General features: G+C 43.7%; 1 protein-coding gene across 16 annotated transcripts in view; it reads right to left on the reverse strand.

Moving 5' to 3' along the window:
* Nucleotides 1-25,456, reverse strand: part of ABI3BP (ABI family member 3 binding protein) — a 2,083,720-nt gene that overhangs the window by 176,852 nt on the left and 1,881,412 nt on the right. For all 16 annotated transcript variants that reach the window (XM_069204834.1, XM_069204837.1, XM_069204832.1 and 13 more), the window contains one exon: nucleotides 11,887-12,099. In XM_069204834.1, coding sequence (XP_069060935.1) covers nucleotides 11,887-12,099 — 213 coding nt within the window. The remainder of the gene's footprint in view (nucleotides 1-11,886; nucleotides 12,100-25,456) is intronic.

The following is a 25,456-nucleotide window of genomic DNA, read 5'->3' on the forward strand; positions in this document are numbered from 1 at the left end:
TTCTCCTCGCGGCCCAAGAGCCCGTTGTCCCAGAGGGCAGGGAGAGGTCCGTGTGCAGTGCTCCCTTGCACAGTGTGTGTGCACTAGTGCAGCCCACGTGATGCCTATGTGGCAAGTCAACCTCTGCCCCTGTTGAACATGAGAACGACAGAGCTGGCCATACCGAGCCAGCCATCCGAAGTGTCAGCACAAGTGGATAAATGTGCGGGAGCTCAGATTTCACTCTTGCGAGATGTATTTCCTAATCCCGAATGAGGAATGAAATGCCACCGTACACGACGCAATGAAAAAATACGAGCAAGAAGGTGTGCAAGATGCGTTTTATTGCCGTTACACAGGTTGTCGTTTTCAGAGGCCTACGCCTTGCAAGGAGAGAGGACATTCTTTCCGTGGTAGAAGAGGGGTGATACTCCTGGGATCCTGACTTCGGCTGCCAAAAGACTTCTCTATATGGTACGTATCTGCAGCTGGGACTGGGTTTTTAGACGTTTTTTGTGCTCTAATAATTATAATTTAAACAGATAATTTATTTGCGAAAACTCAGATGGATGATAGTGCTGTAAGAAACAAAGAACACACGTCAGTGTGAAGGAGAGAGAAATTAAACTTATCCATCTTAGTCAAAACCTTTAATTTGAATTATTTTACATAGTTATATAATGTGCACAATGCTAGCCTCTATTGAGGGAGATTTGAGGCCTATTGGGCTGCTTTGCCTGTGCCATCTATGGACTGCTTCTCTCTCCAAGGACAGAACCAGCGTTAAATTTGAGCCGGTGGTTTCCGGTGCTTGGCACTGGCACTCATTGTCAACACCAGCACTTCTGAGAGTTTGCCACATGGTGGCTCTGCTTTTACTAATTGAGTTATAAGCACAAAAACAGTTGTTTATTCACTCAATGTACATTAAAATGACTTATACCTTCTGCCCAAGCCATTCTTAGAGCTTTAGGTGGCCTGGAATAGACTGAATTGTCATACTTGTAGAGGTGTGAAGGTTAGTTGTTGTGTTAGTCCTGTCACTGGCAATGCTGGAAGGGGCAATGGATGGTGCAAGCTGTAGTGGCTTCCTGGCGAAAGCCCTGGCACTTATTTTTTTACAACTTAAAAACTGGACACGACTATTAATACCCCACTCGAGCTTGCATTGGACTCGTGCTTCTATTCCCACAATAGACTCTGTATTCCTTTCCTCCACCATATCAGAGCTGAGAGAGGCAAAGGAGTCAGTCCTTTTTAATGGAGTAGGAGCCATTCAACTCCAGTGACTGTTCCGTCCTCATCCATGGAGACTGGCACACTGCTGTCTGCAGGAGAGCTCACTGAGTGAGCTATTATTTTCAGAAGGCCCTGATTTTATGGAGCACCAGGAACTGGAATCCCTCACATTCTGATGTGTATAGAAAGAGGAATAGCTGTCCACTATGGATTGCACTAAGTCAAGTGTCTAGAGACCTCATGGAAGTCTTCCAAATCTAAGGAGGTTCACCCTACTGTGGTGTCAGGTGGTCAGCTAATCTTTCTACAAACGTTTGGAAAGTATGAAAAAACATAGGGTGGTGCTCAAGTCCCATTGGTCTGTAAAGCCTGCTTTCCCCTATAATTGGCCTGCTCCAGCTGAGAACAATCATTGGGGAGAAGCAGGTATATGAGGACCCTGATGCCAGATGATCTCACATTTTACTTCTGCACTACCTGGAGTGAAGACCAGTAGTGTACTGCTACTGGTGTATCTAGATATCCTCGTTAAGCTGCACCACGTGCAGCAAACTCGGTCAACTGAGGAGTGATTCTACACTTAAGAACCCCTGCAGGCGGCGCTTTAAATTGGCTAGTACTCACTGGTCCTGAGTTTTTTTTCCTCCCTGAGTACTGGAACTTCTCTGTGCCCAGGGAGAGTGCCAATACTGGCTTCAGCATTTCTACTCTGTGGCACATGCTCACATGACTACCATTTCATACTCATTTGCAATCGCTTTCCCTTCCTTCTTTGCCGTACTACAGTGAGGATCGTTAATGAGGGGTCTGCCCGGAGCAGCAGCTACTGAGCAACTTTCCCTCCAGTGCAAGCCAGGGCCCCAGGCCCGAATTCTTCTAAACAACACCATCCGGGACCCAGAAAGCAAGGATTGGATTTCTGTAGCTGAGCCCCTCATCCATGCAGCACCGATGAGCACCAAGGATTCGACCCCAGCAGCTGCTAGAGCCTCCACTCATGCAGCACCTGCTGCAGTGGTCTTCAGGGGGTAACAAAAGGTAAGTTGGGCTCATCACTTTTATTGAGGCCAATCCTGCTGCTCAATGAGCACAATCTCTTGTATTATGGTTAGGATGTTATTTTATATTTATGTTGAGCTAGTAACCCCTAGGAAGTGACACTGGTGATATAAGTAGAGGGTGACCCCTAAAATAACCGTGCTGGAGTTAAGAGGGTGAAAGAGCTAAAAGATGCCTTTAAATTTTCTTTTTTTTCTCTTGTCACAGAGGTCTAATGTCAGGCAATACATCTGACAAATGACTGCTCATTTTCTATTTAACATGGAGTTTGATGTATATTTCTTTTCTCTGACTGCAGAGGGAGAGGATTTTTGAAACTCTGTAGGATATCATCTTTTGCTAACACACAACGAAACATAAAAAACCTGTCAAATAACTGTAGAAATATTTTAAAATTGGAAAAGTACAAATGAATCAGTTCTTTTGTAATTCTGAAGAGTCCTGGAAGAATTTAATAGGATTAAAACAAAGCATGATACTTTACTGGGTGATGCGCAAAAGATAAATAGTCTCAGGACCCAAGGGCCTAGCTTCAATTGGTGCATCAGGTGCAGTATAAAAGAGGCTTGGGAAGTCAAATGAACTCAGAGTATTGCTGTATGTCACAGATCAAACAGGGTCCACAGGATTGTTTCCTTCCTTGCACTCAGGACCATGACACACTGGCTATGCCACTGGCTGGAACCCGATTCCACACATTATCTTTGGTGCGCTATATAGTTTTATCAATAAAACTGTATGGTTCTTCAAATTTAGTGGTCATGTGAATGGAAAATGTTTTTTCTAAATAATAGATTGCTACCATTCCAATACCACACCATTACCACTTTCTTGCTGAATGTGGATCATTTACTACACTTGTTTTTTGTGTGATGCTAGGATTTTTTGCAATCCCAATGAGGTCAAAGATACAATATTAATTGCAGCGCCCTCACCCTGAAAATTATTCCAGCACTGCATTTCTCAAACCACAGACATCAGTGCTTGATTTTTAAAACAAAAATATAAATGCCAGAGCCCTGATCAGCAGTCCACTGCATTTTACACCACTCATTGCCTCTGACTGTGCTGCCAATGACAGTACCAACACAACCATTATCAGCACACTCCTACTAGTGTGACAATTCTGACTATTTTAGGCCACCCAAAGCTATTGAATGGCTTTGGGGGCAGGTTTTAGTAATTTTTATTTTATGTTGGATACGTAAAAAAACAAACTCTTGTGCTCATATCAAAATTGGACAAACATCACCACCATGATGTGGTGGACTGTAATAACTGCCGGTGTTGACAAATAAGTCCCAGTGCTGAGCACCGGCAACAACTGGCTCAAATTAAGCCCTGCACAGACTGCACAATTGTATCTGTTATCACTCACACCAATGAAATCTCTATTCCCAGTAAATAATTCCCAGTAACCATGGCCCCTGCTGCTATTCCTAAACCTGCCTCCTCACCAAACACCCCTCAGTCACAGCTCAATTTGGTGAGCCACTTGCACTTTTCTTTCCTCATTTACAGCACTGCCTGTAGGAAACACATTTCATGCTGTCCCCAAAAACCCTCTGTACCTGGAGTCCAGGGGACACTCCACACTACCCATCCATACTCACTAACTTAGCACCCTATCAGCAGTATCTTGCTGCTGTGTCATGCTGGGCTGCTGCCAAGAAAAGTCCTTTCGAGGACTCCTCCAACCACATAATTCAGCCAACAGGGGTTTGTACCCACACCAAGGGCTAATATACGCACTGAGATGAGTAATGCATATAGAAAGTAGTGGCCTTTCTGTTTTCTCATGCCTATGCACCAGTGGCACTGTGCAATGGAGGTGAGCCTGCCATTTGTTTCAGTACTACTGTAGAGGTGGGTGAAAAATGACAGTCCACTGGCGGAGTTCGGAGAGGTTTGCCCACTCTGCGTTCTACTTGGAGCACGGAGTTCCTGGAAAACTCCGCCAACCACCTTGTGATGGAGTTTTTTCTTGAGCATGGCTCGCCAATGTTAAATTGGCAAGCAAGTATTTGCATCCCCTAGCATGATTTCCTGGTTTGTGGGGTCATGACAGGTGACGAGTGTTCGTGTTGAGAAAGCTGCCTCTCAAGTAGAAAATCTACTGTAGTGGCAAAAAGAAGTAGCGCCCTCTGGTGTGTCCCGTTGTGCCATTCACACTGCTTTTACAGTGTAAAACAAGCATCTGGTCCTAAAAATAAGTTGAGCAGTGCAACATGCCCGAATTCCACCCGCTTACGGAACTCCACACAATAAAATCACACAGTTTTTAATTTAGCTCTGCTGAACTGCACAGAGTGAAACTCTGCAAATTATGCCCAAGCCCATTAAGGACTTGCACTAAAGCCTTTTTCAATGTGTCATCCTTTCCATGTTGAGAATTGCAAAACTACAAGCAAGAAGACCCTCATTGTACCGCACTCCCAAAGACTCTTCATCAGTGACACAGAGTGGCCGTATAGGGAGGACCTGGCTTCCAGCACCTGCTTTGGTGTTCCACTCAAGCGCTAAATGCCCCTGTTCAACCTTAGACCCTTTCTTGTACCCCTTGACACTTGAACCTACACTGTTTCCAACCCCCCTGCCTCATTGTCCTCTGTCAGGGCTCTTGCCTTGCACTGAACTTCACTTCTGACCTAGATCTTTAACACTGGAAAGAGGTTGAGTTAATGGTATGGCCATGAATCATGCAAATGTTTGTGGTTTAAAATTTGTATGAGGGACAAGGGATGTGAATTTGGAAAGGGGATGAACAAGAATTCATCTTAGAAAAGGGAAGGAGGGAAGAAAAGAACTAGGAAAGGAACTGTAGGTATCAGTGCAGCGTTCGTTTTAGGATGGCTATGTATGGCAGCCTTGTTGATCCAAAAGTGAAGGTTGTCATCTAAAGTCATCCAAAAGTTAAGGTTGGATTTGAGATCTTGAGATTTGGGAAAATTGAAATTGAATTTGGGATCCAACCAGAGTAGCTACAAATCAGTGGATTATATGCTATGCTTACATGTACCGTCAGTCAACTCAGATATCCACTTTAACCTTTTCTGCTTTCAGTAATACTTAAAGCAGGACACAAGTCTTTATGGAAACTCAAAGCCTGAAAACATTCCTTGGTTTCCAAGCAGATTTTAAACATTTTATTATCTTCACTGTTCATTAGTGCATACATGTTTTAGCCTTATGAATAATAACAGAGAATCATATCTAGCTAGTATCTATTTCATAAAAGTATAACACTGTTTCTTGACACTAAGGACCCATCAGTAGACCTGCACAGCTGAATAACATGCAGATTATGTTAATGTAATCAAACTTAGAACACCATCATCGAAACCACACAGAAGATGCTCTGTCACCCCTCCTATTTTTTTCTAGCTCATAAGCCCCTGAGCCGCCTCCTCAACACCTTTGGGGTGGTTGTAAGCTAACCTCCAGATACATGAACTCAAATAATATCAAAATTGCTGTTTATGGGTGACAGAACCTGTACAGTAGAAGTCCTGACCAATGCAAGAAACAATATGGATGAAGATATCAGCATTAAATACCTTGTCTAGCAAGAAGTACAAATGTACTCAGACTTAAGGGAATAATGCAATGGCTGCGTACAAAGTGAGGCAAAACAGCAAGTTATATCATTGAAGAGCAAAACTAATTCCGAAGACTTCCCTGTTAATTGTAACAAAATGCACACTGTTAATCATTCTGGCATTCCTTCTCTCTTTCATAGCTTCAGAATCAGAGACTGACCTCACACTGAGTAAAACAACTCACTATGAGAACAAGGATGATTGCTGTGTACCATCAGTTAATTTACAAAAAAAGCATTACCTCAGCAAGCATTTCAAGAGCAGAAGGATGCATGAACCTGAAAGAAATCAACTTTAAGCACAGGTCCACAAAAATGAGTCTAAAGACTTAGGGCCAGATGTATCAAACAGTTTTGCGATCGCAACCACTGCATTGTGGTATGTATCAAATTTTACGGTTCAGTAACTTGTTACCGAATCTCAAATTGGATTTGCGACTACATACTGATTTGGTATTAGGAAGGGGTGTGTCAAGGGCGTCGCTTCCTAATACCGAATCACAGAGGTATGTATGATTGTTTTGTGACCATGAATGTGGTCGCATAACAATCGCAGTTACCACCAATTTCAAATTAGTGGTAACCCATTTGCAAAGGGTTCTTCAAGGGACCCCTTCCCCTTTGTGAATGCATGCAAAAAACATTTTTTAGGAGCAGGCAGTGGTCCCACAGACCACTGCCTACTCTTAAAAAATGAAAAGGAAACTTTTAATTTCTCTTTTTTAAACACATTCCATTTTCCTTTAAGAAAAACGGGTTGCATTTAAAAAAAATTTATAAAAAGATTGCTTATTGAAAAGCAATCACAGACATGGTGGTTTGCTGAGCCCAGCAGGCCATCATCCCTGTGATTGTAGCCATTTGCAATGGGTCGTAAATTGTGACTTCCCTCATGAATATTAATGAGGTAGGTCCATTTGCAAGCCCTTGCGAATCGTTATATGAAACTCCTGGAGTTTCATACATTCCAATAGAGATTACATAATTGCGATTCGCAAAAAAATCACAATTTGGTAATCACTATTGGGAAACCTGATACATCTGGCCCTTAATTATCAAGAGACTTAATATATAGAATGTATTGTAGTATGAAGAAACAGTGATGACCCTATTTCCATCATTAAATTAGCACAAACTTGCCACAAAAAGGAAAGCATGATGGCATTGCAATCAAAGAAGAAACAGAGTAAGCAGCAAAAGTGGAAAAAAACTATTATTCTGGATCTCTGACACACAGAAAGATAGTACTAACTGAACAGCCCACTGGTATACTGGACAATACAAGACTTACTCAGACCGGTATAAAAGTTTGTCAACAATGGGGCCCAGAGGTCCATGTTGCCCTTAACCGCTTCTGTGCCGCGGACGTAATGGTTACGTTGTGCGGCACAGTGCACGTGTGCCCAGGACGTAACCATTACGTCCTGGGCACAGAGACCATAGGGAGCGCTAGCGCTCCCTCTGTGTTCTTCCCTCCCACCCCCCAAAGGCAGGGATGGAAGGGAACGCCCTTCCCCTTACACCCCCGACAGCCCCCCTGCCCCCCCACCCTCCCGTGACGTCACCGCACTGACCATCACAGAGGCCTCCTCCCATCGCACTGAAACCTCAGCTTCCAGCGTGATCGGAAGAGAAATGCTCAGCATTTCTCTTCCGATCACTTGGAGGAGGCCTGAGAGGCTTCAAAGGGAAGGAAAGGAATTTCCTTCCCTTTGAAGTCTCTCTGAGCATTTTAGCAGGCGGATTGCAAAGCAATCCGCCTGCTAAAATGCCCACTAGACACCAGGGATTTATTTTTTAGCTGAAACTGGCATAAGGGGAGCGACCCCTTGGGCAAGGGTCGCTCCCAAGGGGGGCATTTTTTTTAAGGACTTTTCTGCCCCCAGGGTGGCAGAAACCTCTAGGCATCCGGGATCATTTTATTTTTGTTTTGTTTTTGTTTTTGTTTTTAGTGGTGGGGAGCGACCCCTTAAGCAAGGGTCGCTCCCCTAGGGGGCAAATTATATTTAGGCCATTTCTGCCTCCCTTGGGGGGCAGATCAGCCTATTTTAATTAGGCCGATCTGCCCCCAAGGGGGGCAGAAACCACTAGGCACCGGGGATTTCTTTGTTTTGTTGTTGTTTTACAGATGGGGAGCGACCCTTTAGGCAAGGGTCGCTCCCCTGGAGGGGCAAATTGTATTTATGCCATTTTGGACGATTTTAGGTCAATCTGCCCCCAGGGGGGCAGAAACCACTAGGCACCGGGGATCTTTTTTTTGCGCCAATGTCACGCAAGGGGAGCGACCCTGTAGGCAAGGGTCGCTCCCCAGGGGCGGTGGGGGTGGGGGGGCAATTTATTTTAGGCCATTTCTGCTCCCCCGGGGGAAGATTGGCCTATTGTTATTAGGCTGATCTGCCCCCAGGGGCGGCAGAAACCTCTAGGCGCCAGGGCTAATTTTTTTGTGTGTTTATTTTTGTTTGTTTGTTTTTTTAGAGATGGGGAGCGACCCATTAGGCAAGGGTCGCTCCCCTGGGGGGCAAATTGTATTTAGACCATCGGGTGATTTTAGGTCAGAAACCACTAAGCACCGGGGATCTTTTTTTTTTTGCGCCAATGTCACGCAAGGGGGGCGACCCCGTAGGCAAGGGTCGCACCCCTGGGGGGTATGGGGGGGCATGGGGGCAAATTTATTTTATTCTATTCTATTGTTGTTAGGCCGATCTGCCCCAAGGGGGGACAGAAACCTCTAGGCGCCAAGGCTAATTTTTGTTTTTGTTTTTGTTTTAGAGATGGGGAGCGACCCTTTAGGCAAGGGTTGCTCCCCTGGGGGGCAAATTGTAGTTAGACCATTTCTGTCCCCTTTGGGTCAATCTGCCCCCAAGGGGGGCAGAGACCACTAGGCACCGGGGATTTTTTTTGTGCCAATGTCACGCAAGGGGAGCGACCCCTTAGGCAAGGGTCACTCCCTGGGGGCGGGGGTGGCAGGGTGGCAAATATATTTTAGGCCATTTCTGCCCCCCCAAGGGCAGATCAGCCTATTGTTATTAGGCCGAAGCCTCTAGGCACCAGGGATACATTTTTTGGGGATTTTTTTTGTTTGTTTTGTTTAGTTTTTTAGAGGTGGGGAGCGACCCCTTAGGCTTAGGGTTGCTACCCAGGGGGGGGGGGGGATTTATTTTAGCCCTTTTCTTCCCCTCCGGGGGCAGATCGGCCTATTGCTATTAGAAAAATGGCTGTTTTTTTCACCTCAATTTCAATATTTTTTTATTTCAGCTGTTATTTTCTGTAGGAAACACTTGTAGGATCTACACAAATGACCCCTTGCTGAATTCAGATTTTTGTTTACTTTTCAGAAATGTTTAGCTGTCTGGGATCCAGCATTGGTTTCTCACCCATTTTGGTCACTAACTGGAAGGAGGCTGAAAGCACAACAAATAGTAAAAATGGGGTATGTCCCAGTAAAATGGTAAAATTGTATTGAAAAAATGGGTTTTCTAATTCAAGTCTGCCTTTTCCTGAAAGCTGGGAAGATAGTGATCTTGCCACTGCAAACCCTTTAATGATGCCATTTCCAGGGAAAAAACCACGACCCGCCTTCTGCAGCCCTTTTTTCCCATTTTTTGAAAAAAAACTAAGTTGTCACTGTATTTTGGCTAATTTCTTGGTCTCCTTAAGGGCAACCGACAAAGTATGGGTACCTCTGGAATCCGTAGGATGTTGAAAAAAAAGAACGCAAATTTGGCGTGGGTAGCTTATGTGAACAAAAAGTTATGAGGGCCTAAGCGCGAACTGCCCCAAATAGCCAAAAAAGGCTCGGCACAGGAGGGGAAAAGGCCTGGCAGCGAAGTGGCTAATAATGTCAATTGGGACACTGTCAGGCCTGGCGCTTTCCTACTCACACTCTCTTGGATAGCATCCTTCATTTCCTGTAATGAAATAGATGGAAAAGATGGGGCGCCCCGGCCCATAACTGCAGGCGACAGAGTAAATTTTGCAAAACGTGGCACTCAATCCTCCCTATTTATATGACAGCTAATCGAAGATCCACCTTGATCCAAACAACGCATGCATAAAATGGCCTCCCAAAAGTCTTGCAGTCCTTTGTGCGTGCATATTACCTAGAAGGGACCACTGCTGAGAGATAACTTCCTTCCTTCTCCTGTTTATAGTTAATTTATATGCCTTACGATGAAACGCCACCAAACTACAATTGCAGAGCCGTATATTTAAGGCTGTATGAAGGAGTGTGTTTGCCCGTGAATATTAATGGTAAAACCAATGGGGGCACCTAGACCCGAATTTGTTTAGAAAGTCTAAGCCTTGCTTAATTTATTTTAATGCTTAGGAAGCGTTAAGGAGGCCATTGCCCCATGCCATATTTATAAAGTGGTGCAATGCACGCATTGCACCACTTTGTAACCCATTGAGACACATTATGCCTGCACCAGGCATAATGTATGCAAGGGCAGCATTCACCCACAGGGTGACTCCAAAGAATGTCTCAGTGAGGTTTACAAGATTTCACTGACCATTTTTTCCATAATTTTTAATGCCTGCCCAAGGCAGGCGTTAAAATGACACTCCTCTATTGGCCTATGGACCTCTCTTTGCTTTGCTACACTAGTGCCAACATTTTTGGTGCTAGTGCAGCAAAGCACCACAAGAGTGCCAATAATTACGACGCTGTTGTGGTAACTACTGCCATGGTGTGCTGTATTGTAAATGCGGCATAACCATGGTGTTGTTAGGGGGGCACAGGAGGTGCACGTAAAGTGGTGCATTGGAACATATGCGCTATTTTCTTGTAACTACACCCCTAGGTCTTATCCTCATACAGAGAGCAACAAAGGAGGTAACCATTGCCCCATTGGCATCATTCTCTCACAGACAGTCCAGGACTGTCTGCAAGTTTACAGTTATTATCCCGTTGATGAATTTGGATGGATTGGGCAGCTTCAACATAAGTTAAGATTGTCAGTAGACACAGTCAAATTTTCCCAACCTAATACCTCTTGATGAATCTCACTGTGTGGTGCCTTCAGGGTTATTAAAATCAGATTGTGGTCCCCATAGTCAGTTGGAGCAATTGAGCCATCTAGCCACAATTCCCTCAAATTATGAGAAATAAAAACATAGTCTATAACTAAGGGGCTAGTCCCTCCTCTAAAATTAGGTAGCTCATGTGTATCATTGCCATGCTCCACCATAGCTTTACACATGTCAGCAGATGCAATTAAAGTCAATAGTTTGTTTCCCTTTTCATTTGGTTGACCGGCATCAGTTGAAACACCCCCTGACCCTTGATGTGGCATCCTAGCGTTAAAGTCACCTCCTAGACAAATGTATAACTAATGGCCCTGCTGTAATTTAGCATCCTCTACTTTAAAAATATATGAAAATAAAGCCTGATATATTTGATTAGGCACACTCGCAGAATTATTATTATAAAAATGAATCAAGAATAACGTCAAAGCACCCTTATACACGACAGCCTGAAAATTAGAATCGGGGTACCAACAGCCTCTGCATGGCCACCCAACAAAAGGCTGATCCAAATAGACAGACCACCCAAGGCTCTATCGGATCGGGGTGGAATAGCGGGAAGACTAAAACAAGTAAAGCCATCAAAGTCTATCGAATTTGTTTCCCAGGTGTCCTGCAAAAGAACAATATTATACATTTTGACACATTTTTGCCAATCTTGCATTAACAATTTAGTACGAAGTATATTTCTGGTGGTCTTAGCAGGTTTAATAAGAGCTGGGGGTGTTTAGGCAGAGGGCTCATTGACAATGGTGTTCAATGGAGATTTGAGAAAATATGATGTAATAAACAATGACATATGTTTGCGAAAAGTATGGGAAGCATAGAATACTATCCTATAATTTCCATAGTTACCACAGCTTACACCTTTCCATGGTATTTCCCGAAAATGTTGACAATTTTTGAAACCAGTTAGTTGACAACAATATACTACATTGTGTTATAAAGAAATCACTTAAACAATGCAGAAAAGATAGACCACTTACCAGTAACTGTGTCATTGTCGGGCTCTTTCCAGTCCAATATGACAAAAGAAGGACACCCCTCAACAGCAATAACAGTCAAATTGGAAGGAGAATTCTGTGGTCGGACGGTAGCTTCATCTACGTTGGTTGCCAATTCATTTGGGAAATGCTTCATGGACTCGGTAATGGAGCATGGAACTAGATCCTCTTTTCTCATATATTTTACATGAGGGGCTAGGATGAAAAGACTGACAGTTAGTGATTGTGATTGGCCTCTTGCCAGCAACCATAAAGGATGGATTGATTCAAAATCACACTAAAAGCATTTTGTAGCATCCTCTGCTGATGTGCATTACGTGCAACGTGAAAAGCTACAAATAAGGTTCATCTCATTGAAGGAATTACTGTGGCCTTGGGTTGATGGAACATGGATTCAACTGAGAGAAAGAAGGTAATTTCAACACGTTTTCCTATAAGATGACCATAGTTTCTTATGTGTCATTACCAGTCAACTAAACTACATTAATGCATGTTTTATTGGCTTTTGGAAATTAACGATACAGACATAGGAGCATGACATCCACGAGGTAGCTGCTGAGTGTCTGATGGCCATGTGGCTCCTCCCTGTTAAAACTATGCTTCTATTTGTACAGAAATGAAAAGTAACTCATAGTATATGTTGGGACAGAAAAAACCTCCGCATGGAAATGTTTTAGACCCCTACCATGAGTGCCCAACTGCACAGTTGTCTGGATCCAAAATGCTGATTTTCTGTCACAGTCAAACACAAATCATGTGTGTGCACCATGATATAGGCCTGCCTCATGGATTGAGCTGGGAGGGGTGCAGAAGGCGCTACCTTTATAATGGTGGAAAGCTACTGCCTGCACCGGGAGTTAAGCATCACAAGTGAGATGGTGGCAGCATATCGTGTAGTGATCTGTAGCAGTGAACAGAACCTTTTTTGTTTGTGTCACTAGATTGAGGAGTACAGAGTCACTCACCTTTCTAAAAGCTCGGCTGCTGTGTGATTAACTCACCCTTGGCCTACATCAGGTAGATTAGGAGTGCTGCACAGCAAAGGAGTGGTGACTCTGCGCTGGTTGTAAATATGCCTGGGAATGGCACAGTAGAAAGATGGTGCAGTACTGTGCAGTAGATGTGTGGTTAATTCATGAGCGGGGTGTAGGTATGCCTGAGAGGAAATATTACATGATAGATGTAGTATTGTGCAGTGCGTGCACAGGAACCGCATGTGCTGTGTGTGTGTTCTTATATGAAGTACAATACAGGAAGGCTGAAGAGTTGTGCAGCACACATAGTGAGTGTACGTGTGCTGGCACTGCATGCATTTGAATATAAACACACCTAAAATGATTATAGAAAAGCTTCAGTACTGAACCATGTGTGCAGATTTGAGTGTGTATACTGAATGCATGTGTACAGGTAAATGTACAATGCATATAGGTATTAGTGCTGGACAGTAAGTGTGCTGAGAGTGTGCACTGACTTAATGTGCCTGCAACGCTTCCTGGTATGAAGAACCCTGGGTTCCATTTTGGGAAGCTCAGGCCTGCCTGGTGAAGCAGGAGAAGGAGAAACATCCACCAGACAGATTTGTGGATTGCTGCATTTTTGTGAGCTGGGTGGGGACACACTGGAGGGAAAAGCACAGGGATCCATGTGCATTTCAAAAGACTGCTCTCTGATTCTTGTGATAAATCACAAGGAAGGATCCTGTACACATTTCCGGAAGGGAGATGGGGCTGGAAGGGGAATCATAAAGAGTAGGACTGGGGTCTGGGATTAACCTTTTGATGCACAGATCACTGTGGCTGACATCCAGGTGTGAACCCTGGTCACGTTCATGAATTATGTTGTTTGTCAATCATCTTCAGCGTCACTTCCATGAATTATGTTGTTTGTCAGTCATCTTCAGCATTGTGCCTTTTGTGACAGTCTGCTTTCATGAAGGAAGATAAAAAGAAGTGCTCACTTCATAAGAAGCAGAACCCCAACATCAAAACTCAAAAACTAAAATTACATTAGTGTCCGCAAAAATTACTATAACAAGGGGAGGCCCAAATAATTATCATTTGCCAAGAAACCAGACAGGCTATGTGAGAAGGGGATGCTCTGCAAGACTTCTGCCTGTGACCGGGACTGGGGGCCAAGGCCTCCTTATCTCCCTGCTGGTTGAGGTGATATCGCACAGGGCAACCAAAACCACCTGAACTGGAGCCTGAAACACATGTGCCAGCCTCCTGGCCAAGACCAATGTGCCCAATGAGAAAGAGGAGAGCATTGGAGGGATTTAGGTTCAGTGGGAAGCCCTACCATGATGTGTGATTTGTAAAGATTCAGTTATGCAACAATTGGGCCATAGCCCAAACAAGACCCCTTTCAGTAACCTCCTTATGCCAGGAGGGGGCTGCCGCAGACTGTGCCAAATATCGAACACTATGAGGAGGGTGCCAAGCCCACATGACCTTGTTGCAGTGACCCAATATGCCAGAGAGGGCACCAGTGACTTAATTGGGCCCTAGAGTGAGACTTTTGTCTGCTGTGTGTAGGATAATCACACCGAATTGTCTGCACCTAATAATGAGCAACGCGGCAACCCCATATGTCAGAAAGTTGCCAGTATCGCTTTGGCCAACTGTTCAGGTGCTGCCTTGACCAGCGGGTCTAACCTGCTAATTGCACCTAACTGTTTATCTGAGGATCACATGACAGCACTGAGGATGTTGCAGCCTTGCCAGAGCACCAGTCAGGAACAGGCAAATTCCCCTGCACCCTTTTGCTACGGGAAGCAATACTTACCTTTTGTGTCCGCCGAGTGGGAGAAGCTCCGATTACTGGGATCCAACCTGTAGCGCTGCTCGACAGGAAGAGCCTGAGCAGCTGGGAGCTGCCTCGCCCATCGTGAGCAGCCCCAGTTTGCCTTATAGGATCCGGACTTTGGAACGCCAGAGGAGAGGGCACTCACTGCACCACTGGAAACTGTCACACTGCAGGAGCGGGTAAAACAAATTCTGGGCCTTTGATTCAGTGCTGCAATTGCTGTGGCACCATAGACACTTTTGAGTGAAAGACTGAGGAGTCAAAAGGGTACTCTCAAGTATGGCCTAAAGGTTTGCATTCCTTGACGCAGCCACCAGTGAATGGAAAATAACCCTGAACACATTTCATGAAGGAGGGCGGGACAGGGATTTCCCAGACACTACTAGAGTCCTGATTTCAAGGGGGATGGTGTTGTTGCTCTTGAATCTGGTATTCATTTGCATGTGTAAAGTAAGAAATAAAATACAACATTTTCATATAAATGTAAGTATTTGGCTGGACATTGATATATTGTTCGTACTCTCTTTACCTTGAGTTATGAGTCATATTCACTGACCTGTATCTACATCCCCCACCGCTCAAGGGAACCTTGATTGCTCGATCACAGCTACTACTGAGAGTCAAGTGTAGAATGCGTTGTTGGCCCAGTTGAGCATCATCCTTAGTAGTTCAGGCCTAAGATATTAAGAGCAAAAAGCCTCATCCACCATGGTTGGGCACACTAGCCCCTGTGTTCCTTGTAGCCATGTGAATGGGGCTCTGACAGTATATATTTGGGAAAAGATGCATTTCACATTTTAAATAACAACAGTTGAGGGCATTTTTGTTCTTTTCGGTGAAATGAGAGGGCTACATTTCCACATCCATTTTTGTAGTTGGGACATTAGCGACAACCATAGAAAAATGAATTTGTTCTGTGTCACCATTGGGTGGGTTAGTAAAAAGTCTGAACAAAAAAGCCTTTTTTGGGGTGTTTATATTTTTTACATCACTTAGAGGGTAAGTTGAATTATAAGGAAGGATGACATTTGTCAAAACTGAGAACCTAAAGTGAACATTCAGATTAAAGCAACATTTTATGTGTATAGAATCCTACTTTATTAATTTTTATTGGGAGTTGTAATGTATCATTTCTTTAATGGATGTATTTTAATATGTATAAATGAATAATAGTTATAAACAAAAAATATACAGTAATAATTCATTCAGTTAAAAAAGAGAAAAATACTTTTCTCATTGCAGAAATTTCCTTTGAGTTAATCTCTAACTCATTTTTATCCAGAAAATCGATTAGGATAAAAAAAGAGAATAAAAGCAGATGTTCAAAAACAATTTGTTTCTTACACATACCACTGGCTGCTTATTTATTCTTGGTAATTCAAATGTAATGATAAAGTATGAGGGAATTTTTAAAAAATGATGGTAGAAAAAATAAAATAAAGAGTTTATAATAAATTGAAGTTCTTAGTTTAAGACATAGAAGAACTTTTAAGCTAACCTTAACTAACGTTTTTACAGCAATGTCCAAAAATGAGCTAGAATTTGAAACTACAAATTAAGCAATTCTAACAAATCTGAGTTTTGTAGCTAAAATGTTAAACTGCTGTACTTAAATAGGTGGATTTCCTTTGTAAAAAGTAAATAATTTATGTATTGTCCTCACTATAATTTGTAGAGATATGTGAACATTCAAAACGTTTTTTAAGGGTTAAAAAAAAAGTAATTGATTTTTGCAATTTCTGAAATGTGGAAATATTAACTAGAATAGTGTGAAGTAAAATGTACTGCAAATATAAGTTCCATTTAACTCATGTAATTGAGGTAAACAATATATTTGAAGTTATATTAAATACAAATGGAAATTATTGCTGGCATGGAGGAAAAGGATTATTGAAAATGTAAATTTTTCGTAGGAAGATCATCAGGAGTCATTGGATACCCAGGAGAGGGAAGCCCTGCACTTGGTCGAGAACATAGAAAAGACCCACCCTCGTCTATCTTCTTCTCCTTGCCTGTTCCGTCCCCCTGAGCTAAGCTTTACAGGTTCTGAAGATGGGTCAAGACTCAATGTGGGGGTGGATGGAGTGGGAGGAGTAGGGAGACACCAGAAGTTGATATGCATAAGGGTGATATTTGTGCAATGATTGATAAGGCAGAGGTGCCTCATTAAGGGTGGGAGGGAGGGTCAAGTGAATCTGGCTGTGTGTACAATGAAAACAGATTTTTCACTGTTGGACACCTCCTCGATACTGGAATCACCTCTCCCCACTAACAAAACTCTGACAGCAAAAGCCTGCATCCACAAGGAGGTTCTTTGCAAGCTGAAATCAATTAACTCTTGTATGCCTAGCCTTTGTCAGACCAATACCCTCTCCAATTCCTGTGTATGGCGGGGAGGTATGGGAGCATGGAGGAGAATGGGAATCCCTTCCGTGTATGTATCAAAAAGGCCAATGTTGGCAAAAAAAGATGGCATTATGAGTGGTTTGGGAATTGGCAACTTCACTGTCAGAAAGCAAGGGAAGGAACATGTAGAGGAAAGGGTTTGAGAAAGTTCCAGCAGGAGGTAAGGAAATCATGTTCGGTGAAGGTATTGGATAAATTCCTCAAAAGTAGTGGAGAGGAAAGGAAGATGTAGAAGTGTAAAAGGAGGGAAGGTTGCTAGGGAAGTGAATAAGGTGCAGAATGAAAAGGGTCCTGCCAAATGAAGTTGAGCCCCAAGGCAGTGCTTAATTTGGGGGGGAGAAGTGGTTTCTGGTGCTCGTCACGTACTCTTATTTGGCAACACCATCACTTATGACAGCCTGCCACATAGTGGCCTTGTTTGTCTAATTTAGAGATGAGCACAACAATGGTTGTTTATTAATTCAATAGACATAAAAAATATCTAACTTGCGCTACCCAGCCATTCTTACAGCTTTGAGGGCATGGAATAGTCTCAATTGTCACACTTGTAGGAGTGCGATGCTTTGTTGTTGTGTTGGCACTGTCATTGGCAGTAGTGAAAGGGGCAATGGGTAGTGCAATCTAGATCGGCCACCTGGCAAGGGCACTGGCACTTATTTGTTTACCAATCAAACACTGTCCTAAGGTCCTGGGCAATGCCTGTAGGGAACAGTCTAAAAATAAGGGGCCAAAGAAAGCAAGGGGAGTCGGGAGCTTGGTAGGTGGAACCCATAGAAATAATTCTTTAAGCAGAGTAGAGAACTTAAAGAATATGAATTCTCTGGATACTATGACAGAGATTGAAGCTGACTGTGCTCCAGATCAGGTGTCGATACAGGTTCCTCACAGGGCTTCTAGAGCTAATCATGTATATCTGGATGTCATCTGCAAGGAAAAAAAGCAAATAAATGAAAGCCCCTGAATAGGTCTAATTTACTGAAGGTATTTGCTTTGTGTAACACTCTTCACGTCTAGAAATATATATCAAGTGGCCTTTGCAGAATTATCAATGCGGAGGGAAATTACAAAAGTTAGCTTTACCTCTCTAGTATTTGTTGATCTGGTAGAAGAATCCGATGATCATCTCAGGGAATTGGGGCTATGAATTGTACCAGAAGGAGAGGTTGTGACCCCACAGCCCAGGACGTCACGCTTAGCAAACCAAACATGGCTTGATTCACAACAAGTAAATTTGGTTCTAAGCCCCTTCTCTTTTTATGGAATATAAGCATGGTAGTTTAGAGGTAACAGAAGCAGCCATCTAAGAGAGTGGTGGATTCAAGCAGTTTGTAAAGTAGGCAGTCTAAAAGGAGGACTGCTACAATGGTTTCGACTAAATGTATTAAAGGTGCAAGTGTCATCCAGACAAGATGTAACTGATACTTGGCTTGCCATCTTCACCAGCAGGATGGGTGCCACTCAATCAAAAGTCTGAGAATTGTAAATGCTTAAATCAAGGTGAGGTCCGGATGGAAATTAGAAACTATTTATAGTGATTTGGTATCCCTGTTGGAGATTCTGGGGGCTCCACCCATTCTATTAATGGGCGACTTCAATCCCCACTTGTCACCTGTCAAGGAAGAGCTCTTTAGGTTCCTCTCTGATCTAGGTTGTGTGTGCCTAAATGGACACTTTGGGGAGGATAAGCTTGCATCCCAAATTTGTGTATGGTAACCAGAGCTGCCTGATCAATTATATGTGTATAAAGGCATGGATTTTGAGGCCTGTAAAGGCTTCGAGGAGATAAGAGCAATGGGTAGTGATCACTGGGTCTTACAGGCATCTCTGCTTTCTGTCCCAGGACTTACGGATACAGTGATCCCTATAGAGCTTTCCTTACCAAAACGCTCAACTGCCAGGATTGATGAAAGATATATCGCATACATGAAGCAATTTCAAGAGATTAAAAATCTTGGGCTTGGAGGGAGCCAGGTATTAATGTGTTGAAGTGATTATTGGAGACTATCGTAGAAGTAATTAAATGATTGATCCCAATAGTTCGGCAGTGTACATTGAGGCATTAAAACAAAGCCCACATTGGACATCTACTCAGCCCTGGTATGATCAAGAATCTTTAGGTCTAAGGAAGTTCCTCAGGAAAGCTACACCATTGAGGGGAATCCTGGAGGATTCAAAGGAAGAAGAAAGGTTCAATGCGATAAGAAAGGAATATGCTGAAAACAGTGCTGGGGATATAAGCAAGATGGCGGCTGTGTGCGACGGCCACACTCTGCACTCTGTCACCCACTGCCAGAGCCGAGATTCATTTAGCAAAGAGATTATGTTCCATGAAGCTGCCACTGGCATTTGTCATGCTGTAACTGAACTGGGCATTCCTCACGGCAATGTGCGTGATTGCAATGCTGCTGGAAGAAAACTTCTGCTTGCTTGGGAGCGGTTTATCATGCTTGCCAGAGTACGCTGCCACCACTACAGAGAGAGCAACATGATGGGACCAAAGGCTACTAGAACAAATGCTGGCAATCTAAAAGGAAGTGGGGCATCGAACCTGACGGCCCTCGGTCTTTGTGGGTAGAGGAATCAGTGAAAAATCCCGGAAGCAGTGCCAGGAGACAAAGCGGTTGTCGCCCGCCCCCCTACTTGGAAGGCAGATCAGCTGGCGAAAAAAGGAAAAGAAGATTCGGACAATTCTTCTCTCCCGGATCAGCTGGGACTACTTTGGTAGAGCTGCTCTGCAAACCGGTTGGCAAGCCCAGACAGTTGATCAAAGCAAAATCTGAGGCCGCAAGTGTGGCACCACCAGCAGAGGCAGGCGGAGCAAGTGGAGCAAGTGGAGGGAACTGTTTCCAGTGGAGACTGAGTCAGGTCCTTGGACAACTTGGAGGGCCACTCCCGGACATCTCAAGCAGTAACAGAGGTAAATCTCTCCTTAATGTCTTTATTTGATAATGTGTATCACTATCCACTAATGGAGGCTCATCAGCTTGAGACAGACACTCTGACAGGCACACACACAGGTACCGGGGGGAGGGTGGGAGAGGTTACAGTGGAAGGAGGGGGTGACCAACAGCCAGCTGGCTCTCAGAAAAGATAGGATGTCCCGGACCAAATTATGCTAATGTGGTGCCCATTAAAATGCTCCCCACGTTCTCCAAGTCTCGTAAGCAAGACAAAAGCTCACCTTTGATAGTGCACCTAGTAAGCCTAGAGGTACCTAAGATGGCAGCATTCCGCCAACAGACTGTAAGACTACCAGAAGGGGTGGGCATCAAGTAGATGCAGGTAAAGGTGTGAAATAGGACTATTCCCCTGCAGTAGCTCATTTGGTGGGGGACAAATTGTACAACTCTCAAGGCCAGAATAAACCAAATCCTCCAGCGCTGGAGGCTATCTTTGTGTGTTTTATGACACATAGGGAGGAAACCTTCGGGGCCAACCAGAGGGCTCAAGCTGTGACAGGTAAGCTGCAAGGTGCAGTCTGTAAGGTGGCAAAAACATGCTGCTCTAATTGAAAGAATATCAGACCTGGAAACTAGGACCACAACCCTTGATTCTGATGTTGCGTTGTCAATGGGCAGACTGAGGTGCATGAAGCTCAGCTGACTGACATCCAGTGGAAGCTGGAAAACCATGAAAATCGGCAGCAATTAAATAATCTATGAGTCCTACTTGTGACGGAAGGCAAAGAGGGAAAAGGCAAAAGGCTATTTCTAATTGACTTGTTTCAGAAGGCTTTCCCTGAGTTGGAGGGCTGGAACTGAGGTCAAGAGATCCAAAGAACAAACAGAATTTCACTGATGATGAACTGGCCGAATCACAATGGGGGTAAAGCCCAGGGCACTGTTTGTCTAAATTGTAAAGTTTCTCCTGGCTTTAGCCACATAACTGTTGAAAGGTGCTGAAGGCTCAGACAAATGATCCGGCCTTTTCAGGATATGGGCGCCCAGCCATTTTTGGTAAACTCAGCAAAGCTCAAGGTGGTCTGAAACAATAAAACACGGGTGTTCACATCTGAAATCAAGACCACAGAGTTTTTGAACTTCAAAAGCCCAGAACCTCAAGGGCCTAAGCACTGGGGAACTTGCTATAAAGAATCTAATGACCTAATGCTGGATAAGATCTGGGGCTAGATATTAGGCATAATTGGTGGTGTGATGCAAATGCTTGATTTCAGCTATGTATTCCTTTATATCATGGGTGAGTGTTTTTAAGGGAGTGACAAGCTCTTTAATCCAAGAGTTATCTCATGTGGAAACAATTAGGTGTCAGGGTACGTGGACTTTTGATAGAAAACTGCTTCTGAATAATAATTAAATAAACCACGTGAGAAAATGGCTAACTGATTTCCTTGACATTAACAGAAAGAGTGCACTGGGATTCATTAAAAGCTGGGGTAAGGAGATAGACCTTCAGTGTTGTTCCATACAATATGAAACAGCAGGCTGAGGAGGCTAGGGGCTATACGCAGAACTTGCTGAGTTGGAAGCACAACACATGGACATGGTCACAGCAGGCTATGATGGCTCAAAAATGCAACAAAGAATAGCAATGGCTAAGGCAATGATTAACAATTAACATGCAAGGAAGCCAGCTGAGAAGTTTCAGATATATGAAACAGAAACTTGAGAGTATGGGGAGACTGTGGGCAGATTGCTGGCTCTTCGCATACATCAACAAGACATGTTCAGGGGCATTGACAGTACAGCAAAGGGGTGACAGCAGTAAAGTTACAGCATCAGCTTTTATAGTCAAAGTGTTTGAGGAGTACTATAGGGAGGTATATCAGGAAGAAAGTCTTCCCTCATCGGCCAAGTTAGGAGACAATGTAGAGGAAATTAAAATCGATTATCTTGGCACAGATGAGGTTAAAGCATTAGAATCTGATATTACAATGGAGGCAGTTGTTTGTGCTCTGAAATCATTTGCTCCGGTTAAAGCTGCAGGTCCTGAGAAAATACCATCAGAGCTTTATAAAGTATTTTTCCAGAATTAGCTAAGGATCGGATAGAAGTGCTTCTTATGGTGCCGCAGGAGGGGATTCCACCAACCTCCTGGTGGGGGGGGTTTCATATTTTTTTAGAAAAAATGGGAAAGTGCCAAACAAACCTGGGTCTTATAGATGTATATCTTTGATTAACTCTGATGCCAAATTCTATTCAAAGATAATTGCAATACTCATGGGGCAGGTCATAACCAGGATAGTTTTGCCTTGGCAGCATGAGTTCATACCAGGGATATGGACCACAGAACATGTTAGACATGTATTACACTTTTTGATACAGCTGTGGTGTCTGGGAACCCCAGGACTATAATCCTCCATAATGTGGAGAAGGCGTTTGATAGAGTGTCCTTGGGGTATCTGCAGGCGTAAAGGGTTCGGGCCAGGCCTGATCACAGCTATAAGGGTACTCTATCTTAACCTATCTGTTTGCCTTAGGATTATGGGCTTAGAGTCAGGTAGGATTGTGATAACTAGAAAGACAAGGCAGGGATGGCAATGTTCCTCCATCCTGTTTGCTATCTATAGTGATCCATTGGTTAATCAATTACTAAGGAACCAGATTATCCAACCGATAAGGATCAATGGCTCTGAAAAAGTCCTAGCATATGCCAATGATATTGCCTTGTTAACATCAGACCCCCAGAATGTGTTGACGGTAGTTGAAAGAGTGGCTTGAGAGTTTGATCCAGTCTCTGGGTACCATCTGTCATAACTAAATCTTCTGCTATATGTGTGGTGGGTATTACTCACCAGCCTCATGTCATTTCTCCCTGTGGCACCTTTCTGTCTCAAGTACTTAATGGATTCCCCCTCCATGAAGCCCTGAACTATTGGCCCTTCAGTTCTGTTGCTATGCAAGTTTAGGGGAATTAGATCCTGCAGATCTCATGTGTACTTTTAGCATAGTTAGGTTTCCACTGTGAACCACTGGATTGTACCATCATGAACTTGTTGTCAATTACTATTTGCACCTGCTAACTGATATACATTTGTTTGCAACACTTGACTTTCCCTAGGTTCCTTTGGAAGCCTCCATGTGAGATATGTACCCTTCTGGAACACTCTTGGCTACCTTTATAAATAGTCCCTCTGAACATGCGTTGAGGCTTGGTTCGTACCTGTATACTGACTGGCACCAGCATCTATAAAGTCCTAAGCAAGCAGCTTCCCTTCAATCACCTCTAGAGTTGCACGGATCTTCCTGTGTTCCTGTCCAGCGCAAGCTTCATCCCGGTACTCATCTCTCGAGTTGCCTGGACCTTCATCACTTCAGTTCTCCACAACCTCATACCTGCATTCATCTTCCGGGTCATCCGGAAACCTTTCCAGCATTCTAGTTTTCCAAGTCTGCTCTGATGACTTTGAGATCCTGATTTCTTCAACGCCCCCAGTGACTCCCTCCATGAGCTATGATTCTGCCTCTACTTGAACGTCTTGCAACAACTTGCCTGCCTCCTTTGAACTCCACCTCAAGTGCTAGTCCAGGCTAAGTACTTGCCTCCAGGTTAGTGCTCACTAATCCTTAGTAGTATTTGCAGACCTGTCTGCTATCTCCTTGCTCGTCCTTGCTCTGGAACCTCTCTCCAAGTCTTTGCTTCTAAACTGTTGCTCATGGACTAGAGAATCCTCAACCAACTTCATACCCCCAACGTATGTACTGAGAGCAATCGTATTTTCTGCATACCTTGGGAGTGCTCCCGACTCCAACCTTGTACAGAGTGTAACCAGGTGTTCTTGCATACGTTGGGAGTGTACCCGAATCTAACCTGTACTGAGTTCAACTGTGTTTTCTAGCATATCTTGGGAGTGCCCACTTCTGAGAATAACCTGGTTGCCCACATGCCTTGAGAGCTGTGTAACTTCCAACCTCTGTGCCTAGAGCAACCTGGTTTCCCATTTATTTGCAACTGTTTCTGATTCCAATATATGAACCAAGTGTAATTGTGGGAGTGTCATTAATGTCAACCTATGTTCTGAGTTTAACTGTAGAGTGCCTTAAACTCTACCCAGTACTTCAAGTTCTTCTTTGGGAATTCCAGGAGATGTCAGTCGAATATTCGGTTGATATGCTCTCATGTTATGATTATTAAGAAATCTGTAAGTGTGAAATATTGAATCATTGTATTGTAACCTGTGCAGAGGACTTGATGCATCAGTAATTGCCTCTCCCTGTTGTTTCCAGTGTACGGCATCTTCACGATAACTCAAAGAGATTTCTCATAAACACCCACCATCACCTAAACTGGAAGGCCCCAGAAGAGATGATCCTGTTAAGCAGAGCAGCACCATCGCTGAGCAGAACCAGTACCGCAAGTGTTCTTTTATCGTTTTGTCCCTCCCCCACGGAAGTCACCAGGAACTAGGAATACTGTCCACTGGCCAGCTTCTTCCTGATTGGGAGTGGAAGTCTAGCATCAGCCCCAGTTTTGTCCCTGGGGTTTGGAACCAGGTGAGTGTATGACATCATCTTAGCAGAGAAAATCCAGATAATTTGTACCGGGAATATTGGCATTTTAGATGTTTGTATAGTGGAGAATGCTACTTACTCAGGGGTTAAAATTTCACTTAAGTTAGGCACTATCTGTGGGCTAAACTTTGACCTGCTACTAAGAAAGTTAGTAAAGATTTGAGGCAGATCACTGGTTTGCCCTCACCCTAGCTGATAGATGGGACATGTTAAAATGTAAAAAATGACTGTACTTTCCAAAGTGTTACATTTGCTTAGAGTTTTCCCACTTGAACTACAAGGGACACTGCTCAGAAAATTGGACTCCCTCTGCGCTAGATTTTTATGACAATATAAAAGGACGCAGCGGGCTCTAAAATACTTGTTTTTCCCCAGAATCCGTGGGGGGCTGTGGAGTTCCTAACTTTATGTTGCATTGGGGGCTAGGCTGGATTTGCGCTCTTCAGGTGGAGGGCTCCCATCTATTTATGAATTATCTCCGGGGTAGGATGCAAGGGGATGTCTGTAAAGATGTTATGAATATAGTTACTATAAGAAGGTGAGGTTTAAGATTGTTGGTGCCGCACTGAAGATCTGGAACAAAGTTAAGGGAAAGGTGGGACTCAACAGATGCACCCCTTTGTGGTAATCCCTCATTTTCCCCTTAGTATTCCACAGTGGGATAGGCAGATAATGGGAGCAAGCAGGCTCAGCACGATGGGAGATTTTTTTTTGAGGGACAGCTCTCCAGGTTTAATAATTTGCAAACATAATTTCTGGCTTGGGGCTAAGATATTCTTTAAATACTTGCAGGTCAGAGATTTTTAAATCAAGCTAGGAAATAAATGTTTATTGGTTGAAAAAAATCCTTTTAAGATTGTCCAGATCTATAC

The sequence above is a fragment of the Pleurodeles waltl genome, chromosome 8, assembly GCF_031143425.1.
Source record: "Pleurodeles waltl isolate 20211129_DDA chromosome 8, aPleWal1.hap1.20221129, whole genome shotgun sequence".
NCBI classification, from domain to species: domain Eukaryota; kingdom Metazoa; phylum Chordata; class Amphibia; order Caudata; family Salamandridae; genus Pleurodeles; species Pleurodeles waltl.